This window comes from Schistocerca piceifrons, chromosome 7 (assembly GCF_021461385.2).
Source record: "Schistocerca piceifrons isolate TAMUIC-IGC-003096 chromosome 7, iqSchPice1.1, whole genome shotgun sequence".
In the NCBI taxonomy this organism is placed as follows: Eukaryota; Metazoa; Arthropoda; class Insecta; order Orthoptera; family Acrididae; genus Schistocerca; species Schistocerca piceifrons.
In genome coordinates, this window is record NC_060144.1 from 450,192,007 (window position 1) to 450,206,729 (window position 14,723).

Below are 14,723 nucleotides of genomic sequence, written 5' to 3' on the forward strand. Positions count from 1 at the left end.
CTTTACTGTCCACAGCCATTATATTCTCCCCAATAAACTTTTAACCTTCTTCCTATCACATCTCTTCTGTACTTTGTGATTTCAATATTTATTTTGGATCTTCTCATCAAAATTTGCCGAGTCACACATTTCTTTCCATCATCGTATTTTTCTTTCTTTTTTTAAATTTAGTCCTTCCTTCCACGATCTCTAACATGACAAATGACATCCAGCTTCTCAGGTTTAAATGCACATTTGCTTTATCACTGATCTTTTAACAACAACGACGCTGTACTATTGTACATATAAGTCATTTTTTTTTCTTCTGGTTTTTCAATAAACTTGTGTAATTGATGTTCTGATTTCATTTCTTTTTTGCTTCATGTCATTATGTTAAGAAAACTGTAAACAAGTTTAAGTGTGAATATTAATGTTTATGTTAAATGTCAAGTAATATTGTAATAGAATTGAAATGTAACAAATGTTGAAACTGTTGTAAGATGTTTAAAATTGTAACTGTGCGTCTGGTCCATACGTAGGCAATGTGTTAGGATATGTAGAATGCAAAACCTCGAGTGAGTACCCAGTCTGTAAGGGAGCGGTAAAAGGTGGATGGAAGGCGAGCGCGGGAAATGCGCACGGGCACTGCACGGCACAACGGGCTCAGCAGCAGTAGTAGTTGGAGTTTGGCACTGGTTTGAGCAACACCTTCTGGAGCGAGGAGGCTCTCCTGGAAAACATAGCTTCACTGAGCCTTGGGTATGCCGTTCCAATGCCCACACAGCATGGCAAAATTCCATAGGCACTAAATGGAAAAGTATTGTGACGCTAAGAAGAATTAAAGTGCCGATACATCAAGAGCCACAGCTGTGGTTGTATGTGTGCTCTGTGCCTCGCCATCTCGCCGCCCACCAACCGCCGCATCGATACTAGCAGGTTGAAACTTTTAGTACTGTATTTGTATGGATCAGAGAGTGAATTGTGCAATAATAACCTAATTATCCTCACAACTAACCTAGACAGGGTCCTTTCCAAATGTTGTGTAATCCGAGTGTCCCAAAATGAAAATTAAAATTTGTGTTAATAATAATTATTTGCAGAACTAGCTATGTTAGAATGGTGTTTAAAGAAATGTTTTGTTAATGAACCAGTAAATGAATAACGAACGTCTAACGAAGTTGAACGATAACATTAATATTGATATAGTAATGAAGTTTATTATTTCGAGACAGATATAAAGGTATTTAAATGACCAGTAAATAAGATGAAAAGAGTAGTAACTTATATACTGGAAATCTTGAACGCATAATAAATTCAGTAATCAATTTTTTAATACAGTGATCATAACAGTTTCAGGGTCATCCCCCCACCCCCCTTTTATTCATTTGAATTCTGAAGTGTTCTAAATTGGTTTGATCAGCAAAAGTTAAAGTCAATATAAAAGTCAAAATTTGTCAGTGTTTCATCTTCATCAAAATTGACATTTTGTGTGTGGCTCAAAAGTGCTATTTCTAGGGTAACCTATGGCCGATTTTAATCAGATTAATAGACAGTATAAAGTTTTGTAATATACATTATAGTGTAGTGTTATGTATTCACGGTTTTTCCATATCAGTACGGAACGTGAAACTACCAGTTCAATAGATTTTCTGGTTCTAAAATTCTGCTATATGCTACTTGTTGTTTTGCATGAAAATATACCAACTTGTACAGGGAAGAAACTCAGTTAATGCCTAATTAGGCTGGCGACCGTATTATTATCACATTATATATAAAAACAAAGATGAGGTGACTTACCGAACAAAAGCGCTGGCAGGTCGATAGACACACAAACAAACACAAACATACACACAAAATTCAAGCTTTCGCAACAAACTGTTGCCTCATCAGGAAAGAGGGAAGGAGAGGGGAAGACGAAAGGAAGTGGGTTTTAAGGGAGAGGGTAAGGAGGCATTCCAATCCCGGGAGCGGAAAGACTTACCTTAGGGGGAAAAAAGGACAGGTATACACTCGCACACACGCACATATCCATCCACCTTGGTTATGGTTTGGAAGTGGGTTACGTATTATTGGGTATATATATAGGCGGGATAAAATAGTATAGCAGATTACGGTAAAAAGGAGAAGGTGAATACAAAGTGAAACTACTGGCAAAAACAGAAAGAGGAAAATAAGACGACAGAAAAGATTTCGAAATGCAACAGTGACAATAACAAACGTAATTGTTGGATTCAAATTAATGATATCAATGTAATGGAAGGAAACATTCCACGTGGGAAAAATTATATATAAAAACAAAGATGAGGTGACTTACCGAACAAAAGCGCTGGCAGGTCGATAGACACACAAACAAACACAAACATACACACAAAATTCAAGCTTTCGCAACAAACTGTTGCCTCATCAGGAAAGAGGGAAGGAGAGGGGAAGACGAAAGGAAGTGGGTTTTAAGGGAGAGGGTAAGGAGTCATTCCAATCCCGGGAGCGGAAAGACTTACCTTAGGGGGAAAAAAGGACAGGTATACACTCGCACACACGCACATATCCATGCGAGTGTATACCTGTCCTTTTTTCCCCCTAAGGTAAGTCTTTCCGCTCCCGGGATTGGAATGACTCCTTACCCTCTCCCTTAAAACCCACTTCCTTTCGTCTTCCCCTCTCCTTCCCTCTTTCCTGATGAGGCAACAGTTTGTTGCGAAAGCTTGAATTTTGTGTGTATGTTTGTGTTTGTTTGTGTGTCTATCGACCTGCCAGCGCTTTTGTTCGGTAAGTCACCTCATCTTTGTTTTTATATATAATTTTTCCCACGTGGAATGTTTCCTTCCATTACATTATTATCACATTAGTAGCATCTTCTGGGTTGCTTTTGGTCCATCCTGACGTGTAATTGCATTTCAAACTTGCTTGACAGATCATTGTTATTACAGAGTGTGTGTAAGTCTGATTTGCCACCATTCAGGTATACGCGGTCGATATCTATACAAAAATCCTTTCTCATAAGGTGAACCCCACTCACCTACCATAGTACAGGCTTTAACGAGTACTGTGTCACGTGGAGGTTACAATCTCCCTCACACTCTGTAGAACTGCGTGTGGGCAGCTGCAAAAATATTTCAAGTGGCGGCTCTGAAATTGTCAATTGTGATATAAATAAGTTGTCAGTCAAGACATGTCATGTTATAAGAAGTAAATCTGTTTGATAGTCATCCACTCACTGCATCGATATGTGGGAGGGGGGGGGGGGGGGGGGAGGGGGGGGGGGGACATACATTTAAAGTACAGAGTCTCTATTCATATATCATGGCGATAACTATCTATCAAATATCAAATTTAGTACTTGTTCTTATTCATATGGCAAGACACCCCCACCCCCCAGACACCTACACAGCTACAGGGTGTTTCAAAAATGACCGGTATATTTGAAACGGCAATAAAAACTAAACGAGCAGCGATAGAAATACACCGTTTGTTGCAATATGCTTGGGACAACAGTACATTTTCAGGCAGACAAACTTTCGAAATTACAGTAGTTACAATTTTCAACAACAGATGGCGCTGCGGTCTGGGAAACTCTATAGTACGATATTTTCCACATATCCACCATGCGTAGCAATAATATGGCATAGTCTCTGAATGAAATTACCCGAAACCTTTGACAACGTGTCTGGCGGAATGGCTTCACATGCAGATGAGATGTACTGCTTCAGCTGTTCAATTGTTTCTGGATTCTGGCGGTACACCTGGTCTTTCAAGTGTCCCCACAGAAAGAAGTCACAGGGGTTCATGTCTGGCGAATAGGGAGGCCAATCCACGCCGCCTCCTGTATGTTTCGGATAGCCCAAAGCAATCACACGATCATCGAAATATTCATTCAGGAAATTAAAGACGTCGGCCGTGCGATGTGGCCGGGCACCATCTTGCATAAACCACGAGGTGTTCGCAGTGTCGTCTAAGGCAGTTTGTACCGCCACAAATTCACGAAGAATGTCCAGATAGCGTGATGCAGTAATCGTTTCGGATCTGAAAAATGGGCCAATGATTCCTTTGGAAGAAATGGCAGCCCAGACCATTACTTTTTGAGGATGCAGGGACGATGGGACTGCAACATGGGGCTTTTCGGTTCCCCATATGCGCCAGTTCTGTTTATTGACGAAGCCGTCCAGGTAAAAATAAGCTTTGTCAGTAAACCAAATGCTGCCCACATGCATATCGCCGTCATCAATCCTGTGCACTATATCGTTAGCGAATGTCTCTTGTGCAGCAATGGTAGCGGCGCTGAGGGGTTGCCGCGTTTGAATTTTGTATGGATAGAGGTGTAAACTCTGGCGCATGAGACGATACGTGGACGTTGGCGTCATTTGGACCGCAGCTGCAACACGGCGAACGGAAACCCAAGGCCGCTGTTGGATCACCTGCTGCACTAGCTGCGCGTTGCCCTCTGTGGTTGCCGTACGCGGTTGCCCTACCTTTCCAGCACGTTCATCCGTCACGTTCCCAGTCCGTTGAAAGTTTTCAAACAGATCCTTTATTGTATCGCTTTTCGGTCCTTTGGTTACATTAAACCTCTGTTGAAAACTTCGTCTTGTTGCAACAACACTGTGTTCTAGGCGGTGGAATTCCAACACCAGAAAAATCCTCTGTTCTAAGGAATAAACCATGTTGTCTACAGCACACTTGCACGTTGTGAACAGCACACGCTTACAGCAGAAAGACGACGTACAGAATGGCGCACCCACAGACTGCGTTGTCTTCTATATCTTTCACATCACTTGCAGCGCCATCTGTTGTTGAAAATTGTAACTACTGTAATTTCGAAAGTTTGTCCGCCTGAAAATGTACTGTTGTCCCAAGCATATTGCAACAAACGGTGTATTTCTATCGCTGCTCGTTTAGTTTTTATTGCCGTTTCAAATATACCGGTCATTTTTGAAACACCCTGTATGTGACTCTTGATGCATGAGATCCTAAATTTTTTTTTTCTGATCTAAGCTTTGGCTAACTTCTTGTCTTCTCTTCTGTTTGTATCTGAAATATCTGGTTATCATGAAAATTTTCTGTATGGAAATATAATACACAAATTTGTGCATCCACTACTGGTTTTTTGATAATTAAATTATATAGTTCAGTACATGCTGTTGATATAGAATCTACATAAAATCTATAATAAATACATTAGAACAACCCTAAGTGATGTACTTTCATAATCTAAGTAGCACTATTTTCTATCTATGCAGATCATTATTTAACAGACTTAGAGTGTACTTTATTAGTTCCAATTTCCAACAAACAAAGCACAAGATATTCTGTTAATCAAATATAGATGGTAGGTGGGTGGTCATACACTCTTTTTATATAATCTATACTGATACAAATTTATTACTCCTTCTGGCTGTTAATAAGTAGAATTATAGGTGTGCGAGTAACAGGAACATCTTGTTAAGTGTTTTAATACAGCACAATACTTACAGTCAATAACATACCTGAAACAGTGATCGAACGCTGGGTTGAAAAACGAGTGAATGATTCAATAAGAATGAATGCAGCAGTGGCTGTGGATAGACAGCAAGGCGAGAAACCAGGCCTGTCAAATGCAGGTTCACATACAGGCCATTTGATGGCAGTGTTTCCAGTTTTCGTAGTAAAGTGTCAAGGAATGGACCTAGGAGACATTTAAATAGTAAGTTATAACACATTCTCTGTCTAAATTAAATCTGTATTCTCATAATTTTTTTTCATGGAGGGGGAAAAAGAAAGAAAAAGAAAGTCACATCTGTAGCTCATAACTAAATAAGCAAGACAAGTACACTCTTGTCAAAATTACTTTGGGATTGACACCTTGACAGGACCACAGGGAAACATGGAGCATAGTTGCCACATCCGTCACATAGTAAACTTTTAATGTTACATTTTCTTTTACTCACTTTAACTTTCATATTATTCAACTTACAATGATGGAAGTGGTATAAAGTTTGTTATGTGTGAGGTGCACTATGTTTTCACTTCTTGCAAAAAGTTTTAGAGGAGTAAGAGGATGAGGAGGAGGAAGAGAGCAATAAACATTACACTTAACATTTTATCTACAATACGCTCATTAGAGACTGAACACAAACTCAGGTAGAACATAGAACGAACAGGAAATCTGCCATACCCTTTTCAAAACACGCATCCACACATTCAGTTCAACTGATTTAAGAAAAGCACAGAAAACCTGTGCCTAAATTGTTTATTGGGGTGCTAAATCCTGTGTTATCTGAATACAAAACCAGTGTGTTAACTACTGGGTCACGTCATTAGGTTTTATCATACACTAGCTGTTCACGGCCACACATTGCCTGTGGTGTAACCTGGTTAAAGGGAAAAGAAAGAAATTATGAAGCACACATTTCTAGTGTGTATGGCAACTGAATATACATCCTAATCTCCTCCTCCTCCTCCTCCTCCTCCTCCCCCCCTCTTTCTTCTCGTTTCTCTGCCAGTCACCACCTCCTCCCTGTCCATCTCCTCCTGCCCCCTCTCTCTGTCCATCTCCCACCTTCTGCTTTCAACATCCATTTCCTCCTACTCCTCTGTCCCCCCCCCCCCCCCCCCCCGCCCCCACCTCCTACACCCCACCCGATGACCCCGAGCCTTGTTTACTGTTATTGCAAATTCAGATTCTGTAGTAGTAGTGCAATAATAAGCTGACAAGACATAAATATAACTTTTCTGTTTGCAAACAACATTTCACTATTACATATTATAAATTTGAAGCAAGTCAGTCAAGAACTTTTCCCCCACTACATATTTATTAATATACTAAATATTAAAAAAATAGGTATTTAAATACACGCGCATATTCAAATGCAATGTTGTGTCAAAACTTTGAAGCAATTAGTGAACAACTTTCAGAGATTTACAATTTTGTACACATGAACATTTACATTTTTATTTGTGTAGACAGAAGAGTTAATGCAAATGCATAGCAATGTTAGCAAATTTTTCATATGCTGGGACCATTTTTCATCGCTGAATTTATTTGAATACATCACACTAAGGAGATCTGTAAAATAAACTGCACTTCCATCTGTTTCACAACCAAGCTGAGAAAGATATTTAAGACACAATAATTTAAATGAAATGTGATGCAAAATCACCAATTCAGATGTGTAAAGATCTAGATGAATGTATATTCAGTTTCATTATGAGAAACAATACACTAGGCTTATCACAAAGCTGCTTTTTATTTTCTAATCAACTGGCCTATTTCTAAAATAATAAATGGCTGGCAAAAATTTCTCTACTTTGATCATGTTGTTGATATTACGGCTATAGGGGCCCATGAGAATACATGAACACATGCTGTGTCTTCTGCCTGAAACTATCCCAAGACTCTCTTTGCCGAAGGACAGGAAAAGTGAGAAATGGTAAACAGTATTTCTTTGATAATCATTCACTTACACTGAAGTTTAAACTAATTTAAACTGAAGTTTAAATGACATACACTGAGGTGAAGAAAAGTATTGGAAAAGCAATATGCTCATATACAGATGGCGGTAGTACTGTGTACACAAGGTATAAAAGGGCTGTGCTTTGGTGGAACTGTCATTTGTACACAGGTGATTCACGAGAACAGGTTCCTGATGTGATTATGGACACACAATGGAAATTAACAGACTCTGAACACAGAATGGTAGTTTGAGCTAGACAGATGAACATCCCATTTCAGAAATCGCTAGAGAATTCAATATTCAGAGATCCCCAACGTTGACAGTGTGCTGAGAATACCATGCTTCACGCATTACCTCTCACCACAGACAATGTAGTGGCTGACGGCCTTCACTTAATGACCGAAAATGACAGCTTTTGCTTCGAGTTGTCAGTGCTAAGAGACAAGAAATACTGCGTGAAAAAAAAAATTAAATAAATAAATAAATAAAATAAAATAAAAAAAAATCAATGTAGGATGTATGATGAACCTATCCGTTAAGATAGTGCAGTGATATTTGCCATTGATGGGCTATGGCAGCAGATGACTAATGTGAGTGCCTTTGCTAACAGAATGATATCACCATCAGCACCTCTCCTGGGTTTGTGACCATATCGGTTTGACCCTAGATGAATGGAAAACAGTGGCCTGGTCAAATGAGTCCTCATTTCAGCTGGTAAAAGCTGAGGGTGGTGTTCAAGTGTGGCACAGACCCCATGAAGCCATGGACCTTACTTGTCAACAATGCACTGTACAAGCTGATGGTGGCTCCATAATGGTGTGGTATGTGTTTACATGGAAAGACTGGGTCTTCTGGTCCAATCGAACCAACCATTGACTGGAAATGGCTATGTTTGGCTTATCTCTGCAGTGGATTTACAACAACTTGTTAGTCCATGCAATGTCGGGTTGCTGCAGTATGCCAGCCAAAAGGAGGTCCAACAAAATATTAGGAGATATCCCATGACTTTTTTCAACACAGTGTACATGCCTTCATGTATTTCAAGACCCTAAAATTAAAATTAACACATAAGAAAACAGCATTTTGGAACACAGAGCTGCTGTACAAAAGAAATGTAATACAAAAATTATAAAGGGGTCACTAATACCTGAATTTGCTGTTATTCACGTAACAATGATCACTTCCTACATTTAATGTTAGATAATGTAAATCAATTAAAATTTTAGTGCTATTGGGTAACACTTTAATGAAGTATCACTTTAGTCCACATGCTAGCAAACGGCATTTGACGGAGACAAATGCAACACTGTGAAACTTATGGAAAGTAAAAATGTAGTAGCCTTTGAATGGATCAGAATAAGCCTCTGCTATAGCCAGTCATAATCATCTAGCCTTTGTTAATATAAAGCAAAAAGCATGTTTTTGTTAATTGGTATGATGCTGGTAATCTGCAATTTATCTTCAGAAGACATTGTATGGCCTGTACTGGAATAAAGTTCCAGGATGCAACAATCCAGAGGAAATATTGACAATTACAAAGACAGACGACAGTGTGGCATTGTTCAACATGTAGATCAAATTTTATCTAATGCAATAAAGCAGTGACTAGATGTAACATCTCATTATACCCAAATGTATAAACGTGCACATTTGATGGTGGTGTTATGTGATAAAAGCCTTAGTAACTGGAACATGCCATCAGGAAAATCCACACTAAATAACAATAAGTTGTTTTTGGAATGAGTGCTTGTCATTAAAAGTTTATATCTTAGGTTTTTTTAGGTTTTTCCCAAGTTACTTTACAGTAACAACCCATATAGATTACTTTTCTTTGTGCAAGTATCATGGCCGCATAAAATTTCTGAAGTGACAATATTTCCACCACTGACTGTACTTACTGTTTGTTTTCCACAATTAGCCTATTTTGGCTACTATGCCATTCCCACATGACATTTGATGTGCGTGTCATGCACACCAACTACTGCTTGACAACAGCATAGTAGCTTAAATTGGCCAAGAGTGGAAAACAAAGTAAAATTACAGCCGATGGTTGAAAGGTTGTCATTCCAGAGACCATATGGAGAATCTACATTAGAAGAACAATGAAGTGTAATAACAGAGTAGTACATTACACATTGACCTTAAAAACTTTTTTTAGCATACACTTCATATAAGAGTGAAAGGTCAGTCCAAATGTCATGTAGACATGGTTATGCATTGTTACAAAAACTTCAGTATTTTTCCCAAAAAATGAAATCTGCATCACTCCTATTCTCGACATTGACACCTTGGAAAGGAACACAGTTTACACGAATGAAAAGGAAGTACAATATTGACAAACTGAATTACAGAACCAACTCAGTTGTTGTGTTTGATGATACCCTTATATAAACACCAATCAGATGTAATTTATTACAAGTGAGGGCACATCTCTCAATTCAAATCACATAAAGAATCACAATGAAAAATACATGTAATAGGAGAATAAGTTGAAGCTCAATAAATATGATGAAAACTGCCAGTTTTTCATGGAAACAAACTTACCAATATCTGGTGGTCCAGTAGTCACCGACAATGCCCTTGATAGAATTCTTGGTTCCGAGACAGACTTCCTGACTGCTTCCAATGTACCATTCAGCTTCATGTTTTCTGCTGATGGTGACTGAGAAGAAAGTTCTGCACTGACAGAGTGAGGAAGTTCAGCCTTTGGTTCAATCTGTATCGCTCTATGTTTATCACTAGAGGAAGCTTCTATGCTGTTGGATGTTTCTTGAGTGTATTCAACTTGTGATAAACCCTTGTCATCCGTCTGCAATGTGCACTCTGCTACAGAATTTATATCTGCATTTTTAACATCTCTCTCATCATGCAACCTGTCAACTTCAGACTTTGCACTGGAATCATAGTCTACCTTCCCATTTAAATCTACAGGTAATGAAGCTTCACAATCCACTTGTCCATCAGTAGGTCCCACTCTGTCCCGTGGTGGGTCCTCCCCATCATAAGCATGAGACCAGGTTCTGCAAGCTGCCCTACATGCTAATACCCTGCGTCTAGCATCACGGAGATATGCTCCATAATCACCATACAAACTAGGTGGTGTAGTAGGTGGTAGGGAACGAGGACCATCACGCTCCTGACCACCGAGACTAAGACGAGGTCGGTGTCTTGGCCTCTGGGGAACTGGCAACGAAGGAGGTCCATCATTCCTGGCACTGACTCCTATACCTCCTCGCAGAGCTGCTGGTGAAAGTGACAGGAAACGAACAGCACTCTGGCAGTATGGAGCAAGATCACGTATTCGGACCCTTTGAGATACCATCACATGGTGGCATGGAACCAAATGACGCAACACGAGCTCTAGCATGATGTCTTCACAGTCAAAATCAGCCAATGTCTCGAAGAGTGCAACAGTCACAAGGCACAACTGGAACAGACAAAAGGAATGTAAATAAATCATTTCTGTGGGTTATTTCATCTACAAAAGAATGGCCAGTAGAAATTAATTTTTTACTATGTTACCAAACATTTAATTTACTGTCTAATTAAATCACAGAGAATTCATTTTATTGGTGTTTCCACAATTCTATGTACTTACAATGTATACAGTAACAAACAATCATAACACAACTTCTGAGAACATTCAAGGTAAAAATTATTTCTTTTTTGTTCTTGAACTGCCAGGAAGGTTCTGCTATTTGGTGATGATTGCACGTTTTCACAGAAATTCTTAGCCATTGGGATTCTCCCACTGCAGAGGTTTGAAGACCAACAGTACATAACTTTTAATACAGTTTTATTTATAACCCTTAATAAAGATGAAATACAGATTCGTTTCTGTGGTGTCTGTTCAAAACTTTAGGGGTTTTATTCATAGAGCACTCTTCTCCATTTATACACTTGCCCCGGTAGTGTTTCTGCCTTATTTTTCAGTCCTGAAAAGCTTCTTTTAGAAGTTTCTTCAGCATCAATAACAAAGTTTTGTTAATATTGTTAATGGCATCAAAACAACAACCTTCAGCTACTGATTTTAGTTTTGGAAACAAGAAAACGTTACTGTGGCAAGTAAAGTCACTAGAGGAGGATTGTCCTCTGATTTTTTAAATATATACAACTTTTAAAATGATAAACCTGAAAGGGCATGCTCTGCATCATAACATAGGTATCACAAGTTGTCTCCTGACTGTAGCCTTCCTGAAAATTTTCAGATACAATATTTTATAAATGCTTGCATATCATGAACCCAAAACACATTTACTCTGACAATTGTCTGTACCAAAGTTTACTCAATGTTCCTTTTCCTTTCCAGATCCCAATCATGAAACATACTATGCTGTAACTCCATGCATGCTCAATGCTTTTATTAAAATCTCAGGACACAAACCAATTCAGATTCCAACCTCTTAAACCTCTTTATTCTTTATTGAAATCTGTTGCAAGTAATACATCTCTATTTCCAATGAATAGCTCAATACATATTATCAATACTAGGAATAAGAACAATCTACATGAAGACCTAAAATCACCTACCTCGATCCAAAAAGGGGCCCAATATTCAGGAACAAACATTTTCAATAAATTACCAGCAACCATTAAAAACTTAGTTTCAGATAAAGCACAGTTTAAACAAAGTTTGAAAGACTTTTTGATAGACAACTCCTCCTGCTCCATCGAAGAATATCTTAACAGAAACTGTTAAGTAAAAATATCTGTTAGATTTCAGTTTTGACAGCACCTGGTCACAACAGTCAAGATTAGGTATTTTGTGTATGATAAATTTATTAATAGTGAATAACAATGTTTTATTCTGACAGCGTGTTAATTCTGTAAATATTAGCTGTTCCAGTTTACCTCTTTGTATTCACCTATTTTGTCAATCTCCTGACAAATGATCATTGTAGTAAGTATTATATTCAAACGTTTTTTGTTTTTACGTTATACTTACTCACATTTTCTATACCCATGAGGATTATTTCATTTTTTGGGTCTATGGAATGAAAACTGAATCTAATCTAATCTAAACAAGTTCTCTGACAGACAATGGATGGTGTGCAACAGATCCTTGATTTTTCTGAATGTCACCAGTCAAGTGAGAAAACCTTCCCAGTTGTGGGTCATCATCACCTGACTGACAATCTACTTTTACATAGGCAGAAACACTTACAACAGCGTTCAACCTACAGCAATACCTCTGTAAGCGTACTTCAAACGTTTAAAAGTTTTTCTTGTTGCATTGTTGCTCCAGTAAATATGAAACTACATATATAACTTCAAACATTATACCACCTATCACATAAACAACAATATTTCAGAAACTGAATGATATAACAGCAATGTGATTAGTCAGAAGGTTGTGTCATATACAATGCTGCCAATACCAAATTGCTAACCACCTTCCACCTTCATTGCTGAGGTGGGGAGGCGGAGAGGGATGGACGGGGAGGGGATGGACGGCTAGGGTGGGGTGGCAAAAAAGTTTCAAATAGACCTTGTAATAAATCCTGTTGCAACTTACTTGTAAATTTTCTAATATAGAAGGAAATGCCATCATCTAATTACATCATTTAAAAAAAAAAAAAAAAAAAAAAAAAAAACCCTCTTTCAAAGGCACTGTGTGTGTGGAATCTTTTAATTTTAGTGCAATGCACACGGAAAAACATTCATTCATCTACACAAAAAATTTTTGCAGCAAATCAATATTGGAAGGCCTTGATAAAAACAAGCACATCCTGAAAGGTCTACAAGCAATGCAAGGAAGAAAGAATCTAATAATAAAGTGTGTACAATAACTGTTTTTGCATTATCATTTTAAGCATTTCAACTCTCTCTACATCCAAAGTCACATCCACATTTCCATATTTGCAAGCTAAACGGCTTTTTTTAAAAAAAATCTAGAATCAAATACTGCTGTTCTAGATACACATACCCGAGGAGAAGGTGATGCAATTCTTGCCACAAGACTATCAAGGAGACGGGATCCATCATATTCATGCTTCAGCAGAAAGTGGATCAGAGCTCTCAGTAAACCAGGTTCTGTGGCACTACGCAGGCACAAGTCCAAATAGGCTGTTGCGGCAACCAACTCTTCAGGAGAGCTCTGAAAAAACATTAGTCGTGTTACACAAAAACAAATTATTTCAGCAAAGGCAGTCCTTTTTCAAAATGGCCTTTTACTTCCTTTTCAAAAGACAATGCTAGGTATTTCAGTCTTTGTACATAATACCCAAACAATCTACTACAAAACCAACAAGAATAAAACTTCGCATTAAAATTCAGCTACACATAAATTATAATAAGTAATGGATGTGAGGGTATCACAAAGCAGTAGATTATGAAAATGCTGCTTGAATTTTCACTTACTAAAATTTCATATTTTTAAGCACTGTACTTAACTTCTTTATTCTCTCTTGGCAAATCACTGTCAGACAAACACATTCTAAACACCAATATACCAGATAACACCAGCTTTAGACCCCAAATCCAGCTAAATATTGAACAATAACATTTTCATAACATTAAAAACGAAAACACCTCCTAATGTTCTGCAAAACTATATTTATTTGGTCACAAATGGGTTTTCAGCTTCACAGACCAAAGGTGACAACTGAATGTTGCAAACACAGATAAAAGTGATATGCGACTTACACAGATATTATTTGTACAAAAAATACAAAAATGATGACATGTTTACACAGAAAGCCACAGATATTATTTGTACAGAACACATGAAAATGACGAAGTGTTTACACAGAAAAACATCACAATAACTACATTAACTAAAAACATGGTAAACACAGTTTTTGCGTGGAGACACCATTAACAAATTACGAGAAATAAGATGAATGGTTATAGCTCTGCCCTGATTGTTAACATTCATAAAAAAAGAAAATGAATAAAATTTCAAAAGTTCTGTATACAGACCAACAGCAATCACTCAGTATTTTTAAAGCCTGGTGCAAAGTTCCATATATTGGTAACATTTCAGACAATTATAATACCAATAACATATCAAAATTTTTATTCAATAGTAAAGACAAACCACAGTCCTTGGCATGGAGTATATAAAATCACTTTCATGCAGTGTGAAAAAGTGTATATTGGTCAGTCAGACAGAGCTATAGCAATTAGGCTATGTGGACATGAGAGAAGTTGGTGATTAGGAAAGAAAGATTCAACCTTTGCTGATCATCTTTTAGCAGAAAACCATGTATATGATGTATAATCTGAAGTTTTACAATCTGTCAAGAAAAGCAGTAAGATGAGCCTATTGAAAATGTGGAAACACATGACACAGAATGCCAGCCTAATAGTAAATTA

At 37.9% G+C, this 14,723-nt stretch overlaps 1 protein-coding gene across 2 annotated transcripts in view; it reads right to left on the reverse strand.

Annotated features, from left to right (window-relative positions):
- The window catches only part of LOC124804654 (FHIP family protein AGAP011705), a 228,100-nt gene that overhangs the window by 38,102 nt on the left and 175,275 nt on the right, over nt 1-14,723 (reverse strand). For both annotated transcript variants that reach the window (XM_047264879.1, XM_047264878.1), the window contains exons 7-9: nt 13,333-13,503; nt 9,951-10,833; nt 5,460-5,638 (exon numbers count right to left, since the gene is read on the reverse strand). In XM_047264879.1, the coding sequence (XP_047120835.1) occupies nt 5,460-5,638; nt 9,951-10,833; nt 13,333-13,503 (1,233 nt within the window). The remainder of the gene's footprint in view (nt 1-5,459; nt 5,639-9,950; nt 10,834-13,332; nt 13,504-14,723) is intronic.